Source organism: Pseudonaja textilis, chromosome 1 (genome assembly GCF_049901715.1).
Source record: "Pseudonaja textilis isolate UNSWEBS1 chromosome 1, rPseTex1.2, whole genome shotgun sequence".
Lineage (NCBI taxonomy): Eukaryota > Metazoa > Chordata > Lepidosauria > Squamata > Elapidae > Pseudonaja > Pseudonaja textilis.
In genome coordinates this window covers 137,284,692-137,310,486 of record NC_141990.1, presented here as the reverse complement: position 1 = coordinate 137,310,486, position 25,795 = coordinate 137,284,692, and the positions used below count along the sequence as shown (strand labels likewise).

Sequence of the window (25,795 nt, the reverse complement as noted above, 5' to 3'; positions counted from 1 at the left end):
AAATTCGAGAATATTATCACAACAATTTACAATACCCAACAAGCCAATATACTAATTAATGGTGAACAAACAGGCCCACTAAGCATTGAAAAGGGCGTTAGACAGGGTTGCCTCTCTCACCCCTCTTATTTATATTTGCTTTAGAATCATTGTTAACGCGGATAAGACAAAATCCTGAAATTCAAGGGGTTAGGGTCAAGGCAGAGGAATATAAATTACAGGCGTTTGCAGACGATATGGTTTTCTTCCTAGAGGATCCCATGGAGAAAGGACATAATCTAATAAAAGAACTAGAACAATATGATTCAGTAGCAGGACTAAAGATCAACAGAAATAAGACGAAATTACTGACTAAAAATCTAACAGAGAACCAGAGGAAAGAATTAGAAAAAACCATGGGGATACAGGTAACAAAAAGGTCAAATATTTAGGCATATGGTTAACACCACATAGTAAATCACTCAAAGAGAATAATTATGATAAACTGTTACAGCAAATTAAGAAAGATCTAGAATCCTGGAATAAGTTGCAGCTTTCTTTACTGGGCAGGATTGCCACAATCAAAATGAACATTTTACCAAAACTCCTTTACTTATTCCAGACAATCCCAATAAAATTACCAAAAATTTTTTTGATGATATAAATAAGGTAACTCTTAAATTTATTTGGCAAGGGAAAAAGCTAGAATCAGTATTAAGGCCTTACAAGATGCAAAAAGTAGAGGTGGGCTAGCGCTTCCAAACTGGGAATTATATTATTGGGCAGCCAACTTACTATGGTTAAAAGACTGGGTCAATTTACGGAATAAAAGAACTCTAGCCTTGGAAGGGCACGACCTTCAGAGAGGATGGCACGCATTTCTATGGGATGTGGGGAAAACTAAACAGGCGTACTTTCATAGACATCTTATTAGAGATTCACTATTAACTAATTGGAAAAAAATATGTAAAAACATTATTTAAAAATTCCGATTTGGCTTTCAACAATGGAGGCAATGGTTCATCCCAACAATTTGGATATAACAAAAATGACTAAATATAAAGATTTATTAGATCCTTTAGGGAAACTAAGAACTCGACAGGACTTACAGGAACAGGGATTTAAAATTGATCAGTGGTTATATATACAAATCCATAGTAGATACAAACAAGATATCAAAGAGTTTGGAATTTATAGCAAATTACAACACTTAGATAAAATCTTATTAGGATCAAATAAAAAGAATATTTCTAAATTTTATAAATATTTATTGGAGGTAGAATTAGAGCAAGAGATAGTGAAAGGGAACATGATAATGTGGAGTAGGAATATTGGAAGAAGCATTACATTAACAGAATGGGAAAAGATCTGGAATAGAATCATTAAGATTACGAAATCTGCGGCGTACAAAGAAAATATGTATAAAATGTTATATAGATGGCACTTACCCCTTCGAGGTTAGCGAAAATGAACCCAAACTCTAGTCCAAAATGTTGGAAATGTAAAAACATAGAGGGAACCTACTTTCATATGTGGTGGACCTGTAAAGAAGCCCAGAAATACTGGCAAAAAATTAGAAAATGGCTGGAGGAGATAACCAAAGATCAAATTGAATACAAACCAGAGTTCTTCCTACTAGGGATCTCTGATAAACATTTTCCTAAAAAAGACGAAATACATAATAATTCATATTCTAACTGCGGCCAGATTAGCATTTGCCCAGTGCTGGAAATCATCCCGTTTACCTACAGATCAATTGGTCATTCAGAAAATATGTGACTGCGCAGAAATGGACAATTTAACCATAGCTCTTAAAAATAAAGAGTCTTCAGCATTTGATAATAATTGGAATGCATGGTATAATTGGTTATATCAGAGATAAACTGTTTAATGAGCATAAATAAGCATAAATATCCATAAATAGCGATAAGATGTGTATATTTAAAGTAAGGTAGGAGAATTGGATCTTGTAGACTGTCAAAAAGAATATTTGTCTGGTTTTAACGTATTTTCTTTTTTCTTCCGTCTCTTTGTTTTTTTTGTTTTTTGTTTTTCTCTCTTTTATACTTCTTCTTCTCCTTTTTCGGTCGCAAGACCGAGCGTTTTTTTTTTTTTTTTTCCTCTCTCTTTCTCTTCTTTCTTTCTTCTTTTTCTCTCTCTGTTTCTTATGTAATGTTGTTATGTTATTTTTTTAATTGTAAATTCAATAAAATTTATATGAAAAAAAAAAGAAAAGGAGAAAGTGGGAAAAACATAAGGATCGTATATAATAAAACATTTAAAGTAAATTTAGACCAGGAAAGAAAAAAGATTCTTTTAGCTGTAGAAAAAAATATAAATAGATTCATTCAATTTTAGGTTATGATCATTCATGGTTTCTTTATCAAGTCTTCAGTTATCATGTTTATTGGCCTTGGTCACAGGCAAGCTCATGCGCCCATTATCTCCTCACCTTTAAAAAAGTTTATGCTAGCTACCATGTTTCTCCAACAATACGACCTCCCCCAATAGGAAGACCCAGCATGTTTTCTAGGCATAAAATGAAATTAAGCTGCTCCCCCCAAATTTAGGCCTATTTTAAAACATGCAAAATGGGGGGAAGGGCAGTCCCTACTCCTGCCAAGCACCTTTGTGGCAGACCCAAGACCTTCAGCGTCTGCCGCTGTTGACTTCCCTACTGCCCATGCTTCTGTGGCGTTTGGAGCTGCCACTTCCATGTTTGGAGCACCACTGCTGTTTGGAGCACCGCTGCCGTTTGGAGCTGCCGCTTCTGCATTTGGAGCTGCCACTACATTTGGAGCTGCCACTTCCACGTTTGGAGCGCTGCCGCTGTTTGGAGCACTGCTGCTGTTTGGAGCTGCCACTTCCGCATTTGGAGCTGCCGCCGCGTTTGGAGCTGCTGCTTCCACATTTGGAACCTCACCGCTGTTTGGAGCACTGCTGCTGTTTGGCATTGCCATGTCCGCATTTGGAGCTGTCGCCGCGTTTGGAGCTGCCGCTTCTGCGTTTGGAGCACTGCCGCTGTTTGGAGCACCACCACCATTTGGAGCACCGCCGCCACTCCAAGCACAGCGGCAGCTCCAAACGCGGAAGTGGCAGCTCCAAACATGACGGCAGTGCTCCAAATGGCAGCGGCACTCCAAACACGGAAGCAGCAGCTCCAAACGTGGTGGTGGAATGGGCAGAAGGGAAAGCAACAGCAGCGGATGCCAAAGGTCTTGGGTCTGCAGCAAAGGTGTTTGGTGGGAGTAGGGAGCTCTCTGCGCTTCGCCATGATCACCCATTAGGAGCGGCTGGTGGTGAGGTTGCCCGCGGGGCGCTCTAGATGAGGATGCAAGGGGGGGGGAATTAATTCACCCCCCAAAAGTCGGCCTAGCCATTTTTTCGGGGCTCAAAAAAATATAAGACCCGGCCTTATTTTATGAGAAACACGGTAGTTTATGAAAAGTTTTCTATTCTATATATTTGCCACTACTGCAAAGTTTTCTATATAAAAATAATTTACCCCAAAGGCATAAATCAATTTATTTAAACTGAATGAACCAATTCTGATATTATTTTGAAAACTGTTTGCTCTCTACTTAGTTATTTCTTTGTTGTTTTTAATATATGTATTTATTGTATATTTTAACCTTTTATAATGTTGTTTTAACAGATTGTAAGCTAATCAGAGTGACAAGATGGACAGTGAATAAATTTAACAATAAATAAATGTAATAAATAAAAATAAAGAGTACAATCTGTTCATCAACACATATTTTAATAAAGACAAAGGATTTTGTTGATAATTGCAGCACATATGTTGTTTAGAATCTATTACCACTGAAGTAGCATATAAGCCCAAAAAATATGCACACTCCACACACACAGATGTTTACAAAATGTTTTTCAGCAAACCAATGTGAGACAGAAGGGAGGAAAGAATATTTAAAAAATGTGTTGTCATTCCATTGCTTATTATCAATTCTTTGACACGCTTTTGCGTTGAGTAGAAGAAGGATGTGGCCTAGCATGTGCTGGGTGGCCTCCCCACTTTCTAAAGGATCTAATTTAGTACTCTTGAATATGACATTCTCTATGTATTTATTGTAAAATGAAGAATGAGGAGTGGGGGAGGAGGAGGAGGCGGCAGCTATCACAAAATGACACCAATAGTAGAGAGCGCACATTTATCACTGATTATGTTTTTGCTGCTTTCAAAAAAACCACTCTAAGTAGCTTGGCTAAAAAGGTTGCAAATAATTAGTCTTGAACTATGTTATCAATGAGGTATGACATGCCACAAACTGTGAGCTCACCTTAACATAAAGCTGCTGAAATTCCTCTAGGTTCAGTCTTCCACTAGGGCAATCTTTTAGAAACCCTTTGTACCACTGCTTGAGTTCATGTTCATTAAATTCCGTGCTCTTCACCAGATCTTCCATCACTTCAGGAGCCAGTTTGCTATTCTGCTTCCCCATTATGCCTAAGAAAAACAAGAGATATTATTATAAGTGGTTTGTACAAAGGGGCATTAGCATTTAATCGCTGGAATTATTTTGAAACTAACTGCTTCCAACGCTACTTTTGGATATCAGTCCCAGGTACTGTAATTTTTTTCTCCGCAACTGGTTATGGTAGACAAACTAATGCCTTCCAGAGATGGAAGACCACCCACAGCTCCTTCTTTTAGCTAATTTCCTTGCAGATGGTCTGGCCAGATTATAACACCTTACCTCAGTTTTTAAGGTACTGGGTAAACCAAGAATCTCTATCCTTCTATAGAATTCAAGTTTTTAATATAGCTATTAAACAGCTTTCCTTAAAAATATTTCACAATATTTTATTTAGTTTATTTTATTTAGAAATATTTCACAAGAAGAGTTCTCCACTCCTCTACTCGTTGTAGAATACCTTATGCCACCGGACTTGAAATTCTAGACCTAGAAAACCTTGAATTACGCCGTCTTCAGTCTGATCTAAGTATGGTATATAAAATCATACGTTGCAATGACTTACCTGTCAATGAATACTTCAGCTTCAACCATAACAACACAAGAGCACATAATAGAAACAAACTCAAGGTAAACCGCACCAAACTTGATTGCAGGAAATATGACTTCAGCAACAGAGTGGTCAATGTCTGGAATACTCTACTTGACTCTGTGGTTTCTTCCCCAAACCCCAAAAACTTTAACCATAGACTGTCTACTATTGACCTCACCCCTTTTCTAAGAGGTCTGTAGGGGGCATGCATAAATGCACCAACATGCCTACCGTCCCTGTCCTATTGTTTCTTTTATTTTTCTTATATGTACCCACTTCATATATTCATAATTATGTATATACTTATACCTATTATCTTGTAAGAGATTGACAAATCAAAATAAATAAAATAAAATAAATAAAAACCTGAATATAAACAAATAGTTGTAATCCTCTGCATTGACTCCCTTGTATTTGTTGAATCGGTAAAACAATACCATTTCTCCCTTCTTCAAGTTGAATGGAGAAAATTGTGCCAGATGAGCAGGCCTGCTCCATACAATCCTCAATCATAATTATATGGCTTTATTCTTGCATCTTCTTCTCAAATACTACTTCTTTTATTAACAAAACTAGTTTGCTAATTACAGTCCCTACAACAGTTCTGAGCTTCTATCAAGCTGTGAATCCAGAGACTTCTCATTGCAGATTTAATTAATGAGGATAAGAAAACTGTAATTCATGGATTATCTAGTCTATCAGAAAATGGATCCCAACACTTTCCAAGGGTTCATGTACTATTCTACATTGTTACAATGAATGGGGTTTGTTTCCGTTACACTATACAATGAGAATCTATACATTAGAATGTTCTAATGAAATTGTACTTTGGCAGTGACTTTAATAAATTAGCACATAACAATAATTCAGTAAATGTGACATTCATAAATGTCAAGCATATCAAAATTAAAATGACACAATTTCAAAATGTTACCACCTGTGATAAGAATATAGCAATTTTCACATGGGTTTGAGATTGCCACCTGAATTTGTAATGTTTTTACCTTTATTATTAACCTTTTGGTCTTACCACTGAAAAGTTGCAAAATCCTGTACTGAAGTTTGAACACTCCCTGCTATTGCAGTAATCTTAATAATGACAGTGTTATCCTCGCCATGATTGTTATAAAATCTCTGGTATACAAATAAGGAATGCAGTACAGCAATTATGTACTGATTAGAATATTTGATTAGGATCATACTCAGATTCGTAGTCCCATTCTGTTGTAAAGTTCATTGGGTGAGCTTGACCTTATTTCTTAGCCTAATCTACATCACAAAATTATTGAGAGGATAACATGAAGTAGAGCAGGGGTATCAACCTGGCAGACTGTGGGCAGGATGTGTCACATGCAGGCCACGCCGCCCACCCAGTTTCATGAAGAGGAAAAACATTGTGAAACATCATGTGACAGCAACGTGACACTGCAAGTTTGACACCCGTGAGGTAGAGGAAGAGAGGAGTATCATTTGTGCTGCTTCAAAGATATCATGATAGAAAAATGGTATTCTGGAGAGACCCCCGTAGATTCAATTAGCAACCTGGCCAAGATCTCATGCTGAGGTCAGAATAAATTGATTATTATTCTCTTCAGCATTAGAACCATTTGAGAGTTAAAACATGGGATTTCCATGAGGAGGAAATAACGCATGGTATTTTATATGTGAAGTCTCACCCCTATTAGACATTAGAGAAAACTAGGAAAAACAATGTTTTTATGTTTTCCCAATGTTCAAAACACGATACATCTGGTATCATGCTGCCACCTTTACAATATTATTAATTTTGCTTTTGTAAATTGGTGGGGAAGGGTCCCAGCTTGCTTATGGTGAATATGCAGAATTTGAAAATGGAATGATTTGTGTATCTATCCATCCATCCATCCATCCATCCTTCTTTCAATCTCTTTCAATCATTTTGAATTAAGGAAGATCTTGGGTTACCAGTTACAAAAGAGGGAGATGGCATTCAGGACTAGGTAATTTTCACACTGTTAATTTTTCTATAAAGGAAGACCAGTTGTAAAGCTAAGATGATACTAGATTGTGAGTTCCGCTACGAATAAAACAGCTGAATACCTTTCCTTTGAATCCTTTTGGAGCAAGAAGCATACTATAAGTGTCCTGTATCATTTATAAGTGCTGTAGCATCAATTTTTCTGGATGTGGAGAATGCAGCAGTTGAGAACACAGGTAAGGGTAAAATGAGCAGTTCTCAATTAATTAAAGAGTAATTTTACAATTGTAAAATAGAGCCCCATGTTTACTAGCTGAATGGAAGTTCTAAAATGTTGGTCCTAACTTATGCAAAGAGTACAGCGAAAATACTGAGAAAAACATCCCAAGCAAGTACTGAATTCCACACAATGTAATAAGAGGCCAATTTTCCTGTTATTTTTCATAAAAAAGCTTCCCCTGCTGTGCCCTGGTAACAACTGTGACTCTTAACAGACCTCTGGGCACCGTTCCTCTGTTCTCAGGCTTCTTTTAAGACTGCCTTTCTTTATACTCCTGTCAGCATGAAAAGCAGATAGAAGTGATACAAAGCTGTCAGGTCCCTGTCATGTGTTGGACCCTTTCTTATATAATTTCTAGGAGCAAAAAAATAAAAATAAAAGATGAGAAAAATATTAATGTAAAACAGGAACCTTGTGCCCGTACTGGCAGAGCAAAATGACTGGAAAAACACGGGTGAAGAGACTTGCCAGCAACCTGCCTCCATTCCTTTCCGAAATATTGCCCTCTGCTCTATTCAAGGCACGGATAAGCCTTGGAAATGGAGGCTTTTCAAAGTGGAGATGCACAGCTCTGGAAAAAAGTCTTCCCCCTTAAATTAGAAAGTAAAGTGTTCACAAACTGACTGTGGGAGGAAGCAACTAATGTGTCTTGATTTGTTCATGTTCTGGTTTTGGTTCTCAGTCCTGAATTGGAAATAAGTGTTCCCCTTCCTTATTAAAACTGAGTCCCCCCCACCCCGAGAACTGGGTATTAAGTTATTTGTATCATAGAGCTTAAGAAAAGATTGCTTGTTAGTTTTATTGCAAAAAAGAAAAAGAAAAATGGAGCTTCTTCACCAAAAGAACAAGCAACTCTACTGTTTTGAAGGAGCCATTACAATTTTCAATAATGGGGCAACTGGAGTTCTGCAGACATGGATCCATTTAGTTGGGAGTCAGCTTCCCAAACGTACTAGGATTCACTTCTGAGTAAACAATTTGATAGAACAATTTAGTCTGATTGGAGTAGGAGCAGGGAGGTCCATGTTCCTTTTTTGCCTCAAGAACAGGAAGTCAGCAGGATGACATTGGGCCTGTTGTTTTTCTCTCCGCCCTGGGAAGAAGGCAAAGGCAACTGGCTTCTGAAAATTCTGCAAAGAAATCTGCATGGACTTCTCACTGGGAATCAAGTTTGATTCAAGGGCAACAAAGAAATCAATGCACATACAATGGTAGCCTTGCCTCAATCTATCTGCACCAGGCCCCAAGTTACTCTAGAGTAAGGAAATATTCTTCTGCTCCTCCCACTAGATGTGAGCTGAAAAGGTTTCTGCTTGGCTTTGGCTATCCCATAGCAATCCATTCTGACACCCTGGTTTTGTAGCTGTATGAATGAAGACATTTTAAGACTGAGACTGGATTTTCATCAGTAAGCTCAGGATTATCCAGCTCTATTTCTCGCTGTCTTCTGTCAGGTGAGCCAATATAAATGCTGCAGTAGGTTGTGGATGCTGTAATGGTTTGGACAATAGCCAAGAAACTTGGCAAGATGAATGTCCTGTGGTTTGTAATCTTGTATGCCCAGGAACTGAATAGGTCTCTAAATCTGGATGGAATTGTATTCTCACTAAAGAAGCAGGTGAGCAGTTTGGACTATTGCTTGTCACTTGAAAGTCCAGATGGCATAAGCAGTCTGAACACACTGGCTGCAATGCTGCCTGGAAAAGGATGGCCCGTCTACAGTCATTCATACCTAGTGAACTTTTACTGCGGGCTTGAACCTGACACAATTCGTTTTATTGCAACACCTTAACTGTTATACTTACTTGGCTTCCAGCTCTTCGAAAGGAATTGGTAAGAAGGATAAAAGGATTTGCAAAAGGGTGGCTCAGAATTATAACTAAGAACCACCAGAGAAAAAAAGATGGAATAATCTACATGCTTCAGGGAACCCTAATTTTGCCAAAGATTATATTTAAAAAATTTTTTTAAACAAAATTGTAATGCAACTTTTTAAAAAACCCAGAAAGCATATGTAAAATGAAAAAGAAAGATTATGGAAGAAGCAAAAAATAGAAAATGCAATCATGTTCTAGCACAGTGATAGCAAACCTTTATATTGTGGTGGGCTGAAAGCGCGCATGTGCTGGCACCCACAATGCAATGCGCCCCTCCCTCCCTCTGCATGCACATGCAACACCCCTGCTGCTGTCCCTTACTTGCACTGTGCATGCCTCTCAGCGTGATTTTTGGCTTGTTTTCACCCTCCCGGATGCTCGAGGGAAGCCTCTGCAGCCTTAGGAGGCCAAAAAATGCGCCTTCCGGAAATACCGGAAGTGCTCATTTTCAGCCTCCAGAAGGCTTCTGGAGCCTGGGGGAGGCCGTTTTCACCCTGCCGGAGGCTCAAGGGAAGCTTCTGAAGCCTCTGGAGCCTGAAAATGGGCCTGTTTCGGCATTTCTGGTATTTCCGGAAGGCCCATTTTTTTGGCCGCCTGAGGCTGCAGAAGCTTCCTTCGAGCCTGCAGGAGAGTGAAAATGGCCTCAAGTGGGCTGAAAATCAGCTGGGAGGTGCGCGCATGCGCAGTGCAGGTAACTTTGCTGGGGCTCGTGTGCCTGCACAAATGGCTCTGTATGCCACCTGTGGCACACGTGCCATAGGTTCACCATTACGGTTCTAGAAAGACAATTACTGCAGTTAAGCTAGAATCACCATGACCTTCACTAAAGGCAGATTTCAAAGCCTTGTCTGCTTTGCAATACTTCTGCTATAATCCAGCAGAAAGAATGAAGTACCAGGTTGGTTTATTTCTTCATTCAATTTATTTGCTGCCCATCTTGCTGCGAGGCAACTCTGGACAACTTACAACAAGGTTGGTGATGTTGGTAGGGTTATGGACAGACAAACTTTCACATGGACTCAGCTCACCTTTTCTTTACTTCAAAAGAAACAAAGAAAACAACTGGGAAACCAGAACAGAAGATGGGTGTGAACTGGCTGGGCAGAGGAATTAGTTTAAAGCAGGGGTCTCCAACCTTGGCAATGTTATGACTTGTGGACTTCAACTCCCAGAATTCCTCAGTCAGCATGCACTGGCTTCTGGGAGTTGAAGTCCACAAGTCATAACACTGCCAAGGTTGGACACACCTGGTTTAAAGTATCTCGGAGGGAGAGAAAGGCTTAATCGTGGCCATCTTGAACAGGATAAGTTCTGTTGGAGATTTGCAGACATCTGAACAGAAGTAGCAATATGCTAAGCAGCACACTGACACAGAAATCCACCCAACACAAACATGCTAATGAGATGTAATAGCCATGTACCAGCTTGCTGAGTTTGGGCACTGTATTCTCTGCTTTGGTAATTACCTTGGTAATAAGCTTGTTTTCTGTGGTGACACTTTCCTGGCTCTGGTTTAACCCCTTTTTTAAAAAACCAGAAACCGCATTTAGGCTGCCTCAAAGCTGCTGAAATAACATTAGAGGACAGCAGAAAAGAATATATATTGCACAGTGTACTACGGGTAGTCCTCGACTTACAACCACAATGGAGCCTGAAATTTCTGTTGTTAAGTGAGACATTAGTTAAGTGAGTTTTGCCCCAATCTACCACCTTTCTTGCCACAGTTGTTAAGTGAATCATTGCAGTTGATAAGCTGGGTAACCCGACTGTTAAGTGAATTTCCCCATTGACTTTGCTTGTCTGAAGGTCACAAAAGGGGATTGGTGAACCTACCACAGCAACAGTCATAAGTATAAACCATATATATACCAAGTATAAGCCAAGCGCCTGAATTTTGATCACATGATCATGGGAATGCTTCAGTGGTTGTAGCTGTGAAAAGCAGTCATAAGTCACTTTTTTCAGTGCTGTTGTAACTTTGAACAGTGACTAAATGAACTATTGTAAGCTGAGGATGACCTGTACAGGTGACAATACCTTCTATATACTGTATGGAAAGAAGGAATGTAATAAGTAAGAAGCTAGAGATGTGGAACAAGAAAGTGCTGATGGAAGGCAGGTTGTGTTTTAAAAACATGTTTGGCTTTGTGGAATGATTAGGGTTTTTTTTCAGCTGCTCAGACTCTTAGTATACATTTTAATTTAATTGATTTTCTTTTAACTGGGCTGACACCTTTTTGTCAGCTGTTGTCAGATTTTTATAGCACAGTGTTATTTCTTCTCTTATGTGGATGTTGTCATTTATAACTGCTTAGATTATTTTTTATAGAAAAGCAGTGTATTACTAATAACATTATTTTTTAAAAAAACAAATCAACACATGAATTCTAAAGCCTTTCCTAAAATATGAAATGTTTCAAGCATATTTAGGGGTGAACTCACATTAGTATTAGCACTTCTATTTTGATTAAAATAAAGTAATATTATTTATTCCTTTAGTGCCTTTCGTGCAGCAAAAACAAAACAGAACAGGAGTCTGGTGAAATGAGTTGCTGTTCACAAAATATTGTGTCTTTTAATAAAATGTGTTATTCTGAAAAGATGCTACCAGATTCCTTCTGAATGTTGGCTGCTGTAAACTAATGGCTCTCCTCTTACATCTTTTGTTTATCAATATGTGGCACATCATTTTTGAAGTAAATGGACCAATGGTGGGATTCAAAATTTTTTACTACCGGTTCTGTGGGCGTGGCTTGGTGGGCATGGCAGGGGAAGGATACTTCAAAATCCCCATTCCCACCCCACTCCTGGGGAAAGGATACTGTAAAATCCCATTCCCTCCCCACCCCACTAACCTGCTTTCCAGCTCCATTCTCCTGTGCAGGGCAACAAGAGAAGACCCAGCCAATTAGCTGGGACTCGGGAGGCAGAGAATAGATGGGGGCGGGACCAGACAGAGGTGGTGTTTACCAGTTCTCCGAACTACTCAAAATTTCCACTAACAGTTCTCCAGAACTGGTCAGTACCTGCTGTTTACCACCTCTGAAATGGACTAAAATCCACTGCAATAAATAAGAATATTTCATTTAACCAAATTTGCAAAAAGGACAACTCTGGAGAATTTGTAGCCCTGTGGTTATTTGCTGAACTACAGGTCTCTGCAGTCCCAACTGGAATGGTCACTCCTAAAGAATACTGGAAGATTATTCCTGATTAGACAGGTCAGGTTTGTCATTTTTGTGAGTTCCACCATCTTTACAATTCATTCTTCCATTATAAGTGTTTCAGTATTTTTCTATAAATTTCACAGCAGCTACCATATGGGAAACCAATCTTTTGTAAGTCTAATTGCTTAGCTATAAGTCCCAGTAAAAACAGTTCAGGTTTCTCCCAAATGTTAGTTCTTAAAATAATTTTTATATAAAATTAAAGGAAAGTAGTGTATTTTCCCACCCATTCCTTTCTCTGTATCCTGAACTGTTTAGTCTTATTTGGCATAGTTCCATAGTTTTACAGTCAAATCTCTTTCACAAGTTTCCTTTACCTTTTTATTTAATAAAGCTAACCAATTGCTCCTTTTAGTGAGTGTTGCCATGGAGATATGTATTATTTATTTAATTAATTCAAAAACATTTTAAAATAAATACTGTTGCAAATTTAACTGCCCTGTTTATTTGAAACTTTCTTAGTTCAAACTCTTGCTAAGTTTTTTGCTTTTAATTATTTTTAAAATTCTTATAGCTGCTTTTTTTTTGAAATTTTAATCCAGGTTGGAGGATCGCTCACCAGATAGTTTAAATGCTCTGCTGCTTGGAAGATCTCTACAGTTTTATTATTGTATTCAAAATGTGCCATAAAAAGTAGAGACATGGGTGAACTTAGTGTCCTTAAACAGCTTGAGGCTGTGAGCTTGGTATTTCTTCTGTGGCTCTCATTTCTCTACTCATGAGTCAACCACAGGGCCCTTTCATGTCTGCAGATCTCCTCATGAGGAATTTTCTTCTGAAGCACAGGTGAGTGATATACTGGTCTCTTCTTGTCTGAAGAAGTTCTGCTGGCCTGGACTTGCCTCCTCCTCTTTTGTCTCAGGATCATCTCAGTTGTTTGCAGATGGGCCAGTCTGCCATTTTCTCCACCTGGAAATCTCTCTTGCAGCTGCCATCTTGGCTTTTTTTAAACCACTTTGTTGTGGATGCCGTGAGCTAGGGAATTTTAGGAATTCCCCTTCCTTTATCTGCCATGCTCCTTATGTTAACCAGTCAGTAAAGTCAATACTTATTCATGGCTTATGGAAATGAAAGATAACTGGGTATCGAGGGATATTTTTTCCAAGAGAACACCAATCTCTTGATCTCCTGGAAGATGGAGAACCAAGAGATCACTACTTGCATGGCCAAAAAGTCTGTGTTTTTAAGGCTGCTGCCCTGAACACTCTGCCTAGCCGCTCTAAGGCATTGCCATTCCTTTGCTGTTTGTTTTGGTGCTGAGCTATCTGTCTCAACAGCTGGTTTGGGCTGATTTTACCCTCAGCTTTCAGTTTCCATTCTGCTCTGGAATGCTAGGGACTGCCTGCCTGATAGTATTAAGGCAGGTGCCCTGCCAAAGGCAAGAGACAAGACACTGAGATTGGTAGATGGCCTTACTCTTTTGAGTAAGAGAACTTGGAGCCCAACTGGAAGCCAGAGTACAGCACAAAGCAAAGAGCAGACAATCTCCGGGTCATTGACACTCAGCTACAATTTATTGTAGGCTTTCACCATGATTAAATGAAGTTCCAGGCAATGCGCAGGAATGTGCATTGACTCTGGAATCCTATTTAATAGTGGTGAACATCTACAAGAAACCTGTTTATGAACAGCAGTCAATTTGAATTTGAGATACATTGATTTACCAGGAGACAAATGGACCTATTTCATGCTAGGTCATCAGGACAGAACACAGAGAGAGGGGGGGAGAGGGAGGGAGAGAGGGAGAGGGAGAGAGAGGGGGGGGGACTTGCCCATGGTCACCCAGCATGGCTGAGAGAGGAACTGAACTCACAATGTCTTGCTTTCTAGCCTGGTGCCTTAACCACTCCAGCGTGTGTGTGTCAAACTGGCAGCCACGCACCGGATGCATCACCACGCTCACTCCAGTTCCGCAAATGGGAAAAACTTTCGGAAATATCACATGGCGAGGTGAGTTTGACACCTGTGCACTAGACCAATAGTTTTTTCTTCTTTAAGACAGGTAAACTGATAGATTCAAACAGAATTGCAACAAACTGATCCTTTTTCTCAGGCTTCTGAGCAAGCCAGTTCATTAACAATGGTTAAAAAATGTGATCGTGTTAATAAATAGCAAAGGGGCAATGCTTATGCAAGGTCCAAAATATGTACCCTATTAGAACAGAATATCAAGGACAAAACCATACTAGTATCACCCGTGGATTGAGCATGAAAAGTGGTACATTATATTTGTATTTTCAGTCCTGAGCAATTCTGATAATTTACATGTGAATTCCCAGCAGATTCATTCCTGGAATTTAAAAGATTGCTTTTTATTGCTTGCAGGAAATGAACACATAATTATACATATACCTATTTGCATTTAGTGAGCAATGGAAATGAATACCACAAAGTGTTTTAAGGCTTTTAAATATTTAAAAATATTTTTTTAAAAAAATTAAAAGAAAGTTTTTAAATATTAAACAAAGCTCCTGTGTTGTTATGACTATTGTTCCCAAGGTACATCCTTCTTTCAAGCAGTTTGTTATTAATCAGTCATCAAAACTGTGCTCCTTGATTACCTTTTATAATATTCAGCAATGCTGTGGAAATGTTATTTTTTTAAAAAATTGAATCATAAGCCAAGAGAATGAAAATAATGGATTTTTGCTTCAAGACAGGCACTGACAATGGTCAAAGCAGTTAGTCAGCTAAATGAGTCAACATATGATTCATTCAGGAGAAAAAGCTAACTTCAATAAGTTGAGGGTGGGGTGAGAAAAGCTTAACTAAATATATATACTGGTGCATGTTATTATCAAGCAGAGTCAACATTTCTAATGCTTTACAAAAAAAAAAGAATGAACAAAAAAACCAGTTGCCTTCCAGGATAACAAAAGTATAACAACACACAATTCTTCAGCTGCAGTCAGATGGCCTCTGTGTGTCGATCTTTTTTTTTAAATCTTCCTTTTTTAATTCTTTTTTTTAAAGTGGGTGTTAAGAAAGGAAATGAGTTGGCAGATACAGATGTCAGTTCAAAATGTATCCTCTGTTGTCTAAAATGTAAATGACCAAGTTGTGTGAAGGTCAGTTCTCTGTGCACAATTATTGTCTCTGTTGCAAATAGATTATTACCTATTATTCCACCTGATAAACAGGAAACCTTGTTATTTCCTGGCTTCCCACCCACATTCATCTCTCAATAAAGAGGCTGATTCACACAAGAAGAATCAACTGCTCAGATTTTACATGGGCTGAAGCTTTGATTTAGCCAGTTTCAAAGTTCTCGGATCTGGAGCTCAGCCAGGATTTAACATGCTCCTTTCCAAAGGGAACATGGCTTTTGCTAAAAGATCCTACCTTAGCATACATACAAAACATGCATACATACATACGCACACGGTGTTTTCTTTATTACAATCAAGAATACATACATGAGAGCATTGAAAAAAATATAAAAATTAAATATATGATAATATAGTGCAGGTTTCTCCAGAGTGGTCAATATTGACTCTTACGGGTAAGTGGGACTATCCATTACTGTTATTTCTATTTTTATTTGTGGCATTAATTAAAGTGGTATTTATTAAATTATTTGCATATAATAAATGTTTGGGGAGTTGATAAATAATCTGAAATTTCATGAAGGGGTCGATGAGCTGATGAGTCTGGGGATTCTGATATAGAGTAATACTTGATGCTAGTGACCCGGTGTCTTAAATCAGGATGGCCAATAGCCATCTCTTTAGCCAAACCACACAGAGAGGCACTAAAGTGGAAACGTGGCTCCTGGTAATCATCCACAGACATGAATGTTTTACTTATCCTTTACTTAACCAGTCCAAGGGTGCATAAACAGAGGGATAGAATCAAGATCACGTAAAGTGTTAATACCACTTTATAATGCCTTGGTAAGACCACACTTGGAATATGGCATCTAGCTTTGGTCGCCACAATGTAAAAAAGATGCTGAGACTCTAGAAAGAGTGCACAGAACAGCATATAAGGAACGGTTGCTGGAATTGGGTATGTCTAGTTTAATGAAAAGAAGGACTAGGGGTAACATGAAAGCAGCGTTCCAATATGTGCTACAAAGAAGGGGCCCTACTATTCTCCAAAGCACCTGAGGGCAGGACAAGAATCAATGGGTGGAAACTAATCAAGGAGAGAAGCAACCTAGAACTAAGGAGAAATTTCCTGACAGCTAAAACAATTAATCAGTGGACCAACTTGCCTCACAAGTTGTGGGTGCTCCAACACTGAGAGTTTTAAAGAAGAGATTAGACAACCATTTGTCTGAAATAGTATAGGGTTTCCTGCCTGAGCAAGGAGTTGGACTAGAAGACCTCCAAAGTCCCTTCCAATTCTGTTATTCTGCAATATTGGAACTGCTTATCACAGCCCAGAACCACAATTTCTTCTTAGTACTACAGAAAAATCTAGCAATTGCACTATAGAATCTAAAGGAATAATTTGGTGTACGTGGGTTGAAGTACATGATGTGTCCCATTAGTATCTTTTACTATGCTAGCCGTGCAAATCTTTTTCAAGCATTCAGCCTCAAAAGGCTGCTGGCTTCTGACTCTGGTAGCTGCAACAATTGGTCATACCCAGCCTTGCCTGCCCAACCTCTGTCCTTCATTGTGTCACAAGGAACAGTCAGAAACTTGAACAGAACTCTGTGCAACCAGGGCCACCTTGAAGCCATGTTTGCCATGCAGAAAGCGCTCCTCACACAAATGGATGTAGAGCACGGCTTGATGCCTTATTCACCAAGACAAGCTAGAGGCTGAAGGTCCGCGGGCCAGATGTACAACCTCTTTCCTCTTACGCATCAGTGAATATCTTGTTCCAGCTAAATGCCCAAAGTAGCACGTAGAGATTTCTGTAACTTGCTCTCAGGTAGCTCTGATTCTCTGTTGCTTCTTTCTTCAGCACCACGGTGTTCTATATAAACGAGGCTAAAATTATTCAAGAGGGAAAAAAAAACCATTTGCTAACAAGAAACTACTGAAGCAGAAGAATGTTCCAGAGCTTAGAAAGCATGCCATTCAAAGTAATACATCTCTGGGTAATTGTAATAATATTTTGCATAACATTCTTGATTTTTTTAAAAAAGTTGATAATTTGGTCTCTGCCCTGGTGCCTCCTTTTGTAAGTCTAAAAATGCAACAATTTTATACTAGCAGGAAACAGTGTGAGGGATGCAATAGCTGGACATCCTTTTCTCTTCCCTTAGAGCAATTCTAGGAGCCCTCCACCCTCCCCCACCCAAAAAAACCCCTCTTATATTGAATGCTTACAAGGCCCATGCTCAATGTTGAGTAAGCATATACTTGCTTTTTTATTTCTATATGTTTCAAAAAATTAACTTTCTAAATGTTATACAGGAAATCCTCGACTTGCAACAGTTTGCTTAGTGACCCTTCGAAGTTACAACGGCACCGAGGAAAGTGACTTATGACAGTCTCATTACAGTCTTTTGCAACTTGTAACGAGCAAAGTCAGTGGGGAAATCAGATTCCCATAAACAACACTGTTACTAATTTAACAACTGCAGTGACTCACTTAACGAATGTGGCAAGAAAAGTTGTAAAATGGGGCAAAATCTATTATCAATTAAAGTCTTCAAGAAAGAGGCTCAAGCAGAGTTCTGGAAAGAGGGTATTCTCCAGATATTCAGTAGTTACCAAAAAGGCTGGTCTTGCAATCTGCCAGCATAATCTTTGTGATGAGTCACTTCTGGAGTCATTCTTAGGATCTTTAGAGGGCTAGATTAATGTTGCCAAATATTTCTGTATGGTTGCTAAGTATCAATTACAACTTGATAGCAAATAATCAAAATAAGCATTCACTCTCAATGCCAATTAATCTAAGGAGCTGTGAAAGTTGATACATAATTTGGCCATGAAGAAAAATAAGAATCTTATGATAGCAAATAGGTATAACATTAAAACGGGACCATGGTATATAACATTGAAATGGGACCATAAACAAGCTAAATATTAAATTAATATAACTTAAGCAACCTCGTAAAGCATTCACAACTTGAAAATTTCAAATTATGCATTAAATTGTGACAGGGAGTAGATATTAGCAAAGTTTTGCCCTTAGGGTAAACATTCTTAGATTGAGGATTTCCTCAATTATCCTTTAAATTGCACATTGCATTTATCAGACAGTGAAAAATAAACTGTAAACAGGTGTGCTATCAACTCAGTTTGGATGAAGAAAAAACAAAAGCTTTCTTGTACCTGATTTTAATAAGATGATAGCATAGAAAATAGCCCTAATGGTACCAGTAGCCCCAAAACTTTATTTAAATCATATGGAAATTAATGACAGGGTTAGTTTCCCAATCGGTCTTTGGCTTCCATTGCATTTTAAAATTTAATCACATTAATGAATAGTAATTTATGGCTGAACATATTTAATAAGTGAAACTAAAATTGGAATAGTACCCTTGGACCATTCAGGGCTACACGTATCCTGGTTCCAAACTACGCAGGGAATTAAGTCTGAAAATAAGTGGATTAATAATCTATCTGATGCAAGGAAAAAAAAATCCCAATCTATAAAAACATTCTGGCGCCTGCATTTTGAACTAGCTGAAGATTAAAGGCAATAGTATATCACAAGGGATACAGCCGATGAGGCTGGATACATCCGGTGCATGTAATAAAAATGCATGGAATTGAGGCCTGCTTTTTCCAGATATGGTCTGAGCTGTCAAACTAATCTAGACTGCTCTAAGGGTATTCCCCGTTACTGATATTGAACAGTAGAACAGCAAGCAACTCTAACTTGCCTGATTTTTTCCCCCCAAGTAATTGTTTTATTGCATTATAAGATGAGAATAATACATTATAAAATACAGATATTAACTGGGCCCAAGAGCCAGGTTGGTGTAGTGGTTAAGTCATTAGACTAGAAACCAGGAGACCGGGATTTCTAGTCTAGCTTTAAGCGTGAAGCCACTTCCCCCCCAAAAAACCTTGCCAAGAAAACTGTAGGGACTTGAAGGTGCAAAAACAACCACAGCTGAACATACCGTAGAATTTATACAATATAAATGAGAAATTAGTGACACTCTGATGGCCTAAATAAGTTAAAGGTAAAGGATTAAATTGTTTATATAGGAGGTCCTTGACTTAGTTATAATGGAGCCTGGAATTTCTGTTGGATGACATGACAGTCACCCACACGACTGACCCATTTTATATTTTTTACGGTAGTTCTTTAAGCAAACATTGTGACTGTAAAGTGAACACCGTGATCATTAAACAAACTCATTATCTGTAATGAACACTTTTGTTGGAACCGTGAAATAAATGGTCGAAGGGATGAAGTCTCTATGTAGAACATCAGTTCCTCAATTTAAAACATTCTCTTCTTCCCTGTAGTTATTTTAGATTGTATCAACACATCCAAACTTCTGTGCCTTCCCTCAAAATGCATTCATAACTACTACCTAAATTGTACCCATGACCTATATTTGTTCCTGTTTTTCCAATGTATAGGTCATTGGTGGCTAACCTTTTTGGGCTGCTGTGCCAAAAATTGTGTGCATGCCCACATTGCCTTCTGGGTGCGCACTCACGTGCCAGCACCCAGAAGGCAATGCGCACCTGCTCCCTGCACATGCAATCTACCACCACCACTGCCCTCTTACCTGCATTATGCCTCCCAGCTGATTTTTGGCCCATTTGAGGCCTTTTTTGGCCTCCCAGGGGCTTGATGAAAGCCTCTGCAGCCCGAAAAATAGGCCTGTTTTGTCACTTCTGGTATTTCTGGAAATACAGGAAGTGATGAAATGGGCCTATTTTTCGGGAGGCAGGGGCTTTCCTCAAGCCTCTGGGAGGCCGAAAAAGGCCTCAAACAGGCGTGAAGCATGCACATACTCAGTGAGGCAACTTTGCCTGCAGCTCGCGTGCCAGCATAAATAGCTCTGCGTGCCACCTGTGGCATGTGTGCCATAGGTTTGCTATCACTGGTATAGGTAGTACTGTATATAGTCTTATAGAGAGTGAATAAAGTTTATCCATCACACTAAGCCACAATGAGGTTTGCGCAGTTTAGACTTGGTGCTAGGTAACCTTGCACACCATGGTGGTTGCAAATCATAATTTATGATGGACTGTGATGTGAAAGCCCAGTCGATTAACTATGGCTTGGTGCATACACACACTGGTGTGTATGCACCAAGCCATAGTGTGTGTAACAATCTCAAATTCATCCAGTGAACTTCATGGCTACAGAAGAAATCAAAATCCAGTGTCTTTTTTTGCCCTGACCTTGTAATATAGCATCAGGAGGACATCAGATTGGAAAGGCTGATACATAATATTGTACAGCATAGAAATGTATTTATTTAGCGTATAGCACGTGTTCGCCAGGGATCACTGAGGTGGCTGGCTGCCTCTGTGAAAGGATTTTTTTCAGGTGGTGTTATCTGTTACCCGTGGGACATCTGAATGCTGGAAGGCAATCGGGGGAAGCTCCTTTCTTGTCTTTCTGTGGTTTATTTGCTCGTGGGAATCGAGTCGCCGAGCTGCCAACCTCAGTGGTATGCAGGCCCAGCATCTTACCACATGAGCCACCACGGCTCCAGTACAGAAATAATAATACTATAAAGCAAATTGTTAATGAGGCCTGTCGCACTGTACAAATTTGCAGCAGGTGTAAACGGCATCTGTTAACACTTTTTTTCACAAAGTCTCCTGTGATCCTTTTACCCTAGTAGCACTTCTAGAAAATAGCCTGAGGATTAGCAGTTTGGTCACAGATGTTTGGGTTTCATCTCTTTCTTTCTCTGTCAAATCCAGTGGAATGGCATAATTAAGGATGGTACTAATGATCAAAAATAGAAAAAAAACATATTCCCAATTGTTAACAAGCGGCAAAAATACAAATACATTATATTGAATGCCATTCTACCTTCTTACCTATCGCCATAGCAAATTTTATTTTCCATGATGTAAACATAACTAATAACTTACTAATTAACTAATTAACTAAGGTTTCTTATTTATGGAATGAAATTGGCAGAAAGTCAATAAATGCACCAAAGAATATTAAAAGCAGGGAGGTTAAAAAACATGTAATTGAAATATAAATGTTAAAATAATCAAGGAAAAAATTTACACAATCTTAAAACACATTCTTTAGAAGCAATCCTACTGAATTCAGTACAACTTCTTAGCTTAGTTCAAGGGTTTTGCTGCTTTTTTATGTTGGGTTTTTAATCTGCCCAGAGACAATGAGAATAAGTTGACCGGCCATATAAATTTTCTTAAATAAATAAATGATGGGGCAGTGTTATGTCTTGGGAACCGGTTGGGGCTCCAACCGGGTCCGCTCTTTATGCAGATTCAACAACCGTTCCTATTGGCTGGCGCCGTTTGACAGCCGGCATATAAAAAGCCGGCTGTCAAGCCAAGCCAGCCGTTGTTCGCACGCCAGTCTGCCCGTCACCGGCAGACGCGACAACCACCGGTTCATCAAATAAACATTGTTAACCGTATGCCCTGGTCTAGCCTCTCCTTTCCTTCGAACTACAACACTGGCGACGAGGATGGGATCGGAAGGCTAGTCAGGAGCATTTCCTCAAGGAACGGAAGCCGCAGCCGTTTGATTTACCGAGCAAGCCGCAGCCGCTTGGATTACCGAGCATCGGGCTCAGAAGTGAAAGTGCTAGAGCCGCTCAGGTTAGATCTGCCGCGGTTAGCGAAGGCTGGGTGCTGTCAGTAAAAGTTACAAAGGTTAGAGCACCACAGATAGTGAGAGTCGGGCGCTGAAGCCGCAGCCGCCCGCGCACGCAGAAAAAGGGCGCGAAAATTCTAACGGCTGTCATTGAGCTGCAGCCACTAGAGCAAGCTACGGCGCTGAGAGCCTCAGCCGCCTCAATTACAAAAAGGGCGCAAATTACAATAGAGGTCACTACAGAAGCCACCAAGTGAAATTGAGAGCGCCTCAGCCGCTCCCCCCCCAAAATAATAATAATAATAATAATAATAATAATAAAGGCTCGAATTTTAAAGCGCTGTCAGTACAGCACCGCAGCCACAGCCGCCTAACGCTCGCAAAAGAGCGCGAAAATTCAAGCGCCTCAGGAAAGCCGAAGTCATTGAGTGAGACTAGGGCACTGTAGCCACAGCCGCCAGCGCTCTCAAGCAGCATCAATCCAAGACCACGAGCACCCAGTGAGGCAGACCAGTCTACCAAGAGACTGAGGGACCCAAAATGAATGTCAATTCAGTATTCCCCCCTTTCAAACCTGATGAGGAAAAGTGGGATTCATATAAGAATCGCTTCAACCACTTTATCGATGCTATTGGACTGGCTGAAGCTTCAGAGCAGAGGAAGAAATCCTACTTCCTCAGCTACTGTGGGGCTGTAGTATATGACACTGCCACAGCACTCCTGGCCCCACGAGAAATAGGGAATTCCCATGGGCAGAGCTGGTGGAAACGCTATCCAACCACTACTCACCAAAACCGTCTCAGATTGCTAGGCGCTTCGCCTTTAGGATGAGGAAGCAAGCCGAGGGGAATCCATAAATCAATATATGGCAGCCCTGAGGACAGCAGCTCTACAATGTGAGTTCAAAAACTATTTGGACGACATGCTGCTCGACCAACTCGTCTGTGGGGTGAGGGATCTAAAACTCCAGAGGCGTTTGCTGGCTAGAAGAGACCTCAACCTCCCCCAGGCAGTTGAAGAAGCCTTAGCTGCAGAACTTGCAGCACAGTCCGCAGCTGAGATCCAGGGCACCGCTTCCAGACCCAGCACTTCCTCCGTACACTCTGAAGAAGCGGTAAGTGAGGATGACCCTGCAGAATACGCTGATGTGCATCGCCTCAAGCCAACGAGACAGCCGCAGGTAGGAGCGAGGCCAAGAAACAACAGTGGCCCAAAACAAACTCTTTTATGCCTGACCTGTGGAGGTTCCCATTCCCGGGCATCTTGCAGGTTCAGAAACGCCACCTGCCACAACTGCCACAAGAAGGGTTACCTCGCAAGAGTCTGCCAGGCAGCGCGCACCTCTCCACAAAGATCTCTTTCCTCTCCTGTTCCCCGAAGGCAAGTAGAAAAATGCCATACTTGTTACCAAGCCAACCACACACTTTACACCCCCAATAAAATTACACTTTCTGTCTTACTAGAAGGTAATCCCTGCCGCATGGAGGTAGACACGGGGTCAGCGCTCTCAATCATATCTTGGGACACGCTTAAGAAGATCCAGCCCAGACTGACAAAGAACCAGCTTCAAAAGTGCCATCTCACCTTGAGAGACTACCAAGGAAAGAACATCCCCGTCCTCGGGAAAGGCAAGTTTCTCGTGAAATTCCAAACCTTTAAAGGCCATTTGCCTTTAGTGGTTGTTAATGGTGCCCTCCCTAGTCTTTTGGGGTTGGATTGGTTCCCCTCTCTCGGCCTTAGTATAAAAGGAGTCCATGCTGTCTCAACTTCTGATGTTGACTCCTTATTTACAGACTTCTCTGACGTTTTTAGTAGTGAGTTAGGCTGCTATAAGGGCACTCCCATCTCCTTCTCAGTAGACCCACAGGCAGTCCCCGTTCGCTTAAAACCACGTAGAGTACCTTTCGCCATCCGCCCCAAATTGGACGCGGAACTAGACAAACTACTAAAACAAGGGGTGATAGAACCCACAGATTTCGCTAAGTGGGAGACCCCAATAGTCACCCCGCTAAAAAAAGACGGTAATCTAAGAATTTGTGCTGACTACAAGACGTCAATCAACCGTTATCTACAGGTTAGCGCATATCCAGTCCCAGTCATCCAGCATCTGTTACACACATTCGAACCTGGCACCATTTTCGCCAAACTGGACATGTCACAGGCATACCAACAGTTCCCCGTGGATAACCAAACAGCTGACTTACAGACCATAGTTACACACAGAGGGGCATTCAGATGTAAGCGTCTCCAGTTTGGCGTAAGTGTAGCCCCAGGTATTTTCCAATCACTGATGGAGCGAATCCTCCAAGGTCTCCCCGGCGTAGTGCCATATTTCGATGACATCTTAGTCACAGCCAGGGACAGACCCCAACTCATCCAGAGAGTCAGGGCAGTATTAGAGAAGTTCAGGCAGCATGGCCTCAAACTAAAACGGGAGAAGTGTACCATCGCCACTAGACAGGTGGACTTTCTAGGCTACAGGCTAGACGCCTCAGGCATCCACCCGGTGGAATCGAAAGTCAAGGCCATCCACGAGGCGCCCACGCCTACCAACAAAACCGAGTTACAAGCCTTCCTGGGGTTATTGAATTTCTACACTTCATTTCTCCCACACAAGGCGTCAGTTGCTGAGCCATTGCACAGGCTCTTAGACAGAAACACACCATGGCACTGGGGACCCAAAGAAAACCAAGCATTTGTGGCAGTCAAATCTCTACTCACCTCTGAGGCTGTCTTAATACAATTTGACCAACGCCTTCCTTTGGTCCTAGCCGCAGACGCATCCCCTTTTGGGATAGGAGCTGTCTTAAGTCACAGGCTCCCCAATGGCTCCGAGGCACCAATTGCCTTCTTTTCAAGAACCCTTTCAGCGACTGAGCGTAATTACAGCCAGGTTGATAAGGAGGCCTTGGCTGCAGTAGCAGCAGTCAAAAAAAAATTCCACGAATTTCTATTCGGACACCAATTCGAACTTATTACTGATCACAAGCCGCTTTTAGGATTATTATCAGGGGAAAAGCAAACCCCGCAGATATTGTCGCCTAGAATGACCAGATGGACCTTATTCCTGGCGGCTTACTCGTACAAACTGGTCTATCGTCCTGGTAAAAATCTAAACCACGCTGATGCCCTCAGCCGCTGCCCCTTGCCAGCCCCAGTCGAGGACCCAGCTCCTGTGCATGCCATTTTTGATGTAAACGAACTCAAGCTGCCGGTGACTGCAGACGACATAGCATCACATTCCAAGAAGGACAGAACAATCGCCCAGGTTCTGGACTGGGTAGGGAGGGGGTGGCCGGAAACTAACTATTCAGTTGATTTCGCCCCATTTAAAACTCGCCAGCTAGAGCTCTCTAAGTTGCAGGGATGCCTATTGTGGGGTACCAGAGTGGTCATACCAACCACCCTTCGCATACCCGTCTTGAAGATGCTGCACGAGGGCCATCCAGGAATCGTGCGGATGAAGGCGTTAGCTCAAGCTACGCCTGGTGGCCCGGGATGGACGATCAGATCGCCAAGTGGGTAAGCTCGTGTCGACCCTGTCAAGAATCTAGGGCAGCCCCGCCAACCGCCACACCCACAAAGTGGGAAAGTGCCAATGCCCCATGGTCACGGCTTCACATCGACCTGGCCGGGCCAATGCACGGCAAGACCTTCTTGGTGGTCATGGACGCCTATTCAAAATGGATAGATGTGGCCTTACTTCACACGACCACCACACAGGCAGTTGTTAAAGCCTTGACTCACCTTTTTGTAACTCACGGAC

At 40.8% G+C, this 25,795-nt stretch overlaps 1 protein-coding gene across 1 annotated transcript in view; it reads right to left on the bottom strand.

The window, feature by feature from the left end:
- Positions 1-25,795, bottom strand: part of VSNL1 (visinin like 1) — a 118,878-nt gene that overhangs the window by 51,254 nt on the left and 41,829 nt on the right. The window contains exon 2 of the mRNA XM_026726524.2: positions 4,278-4,444. Within this exon, the coding sequence (XP_026582309.1) occupies positions 4,278-4,439 (162 nt within the window). The 5' untranslated portion in view covers positions 4,440-4,444. The remainder of the gene's footprint in view (positions 1-4,277; positions 4,445-25,795) is intronic.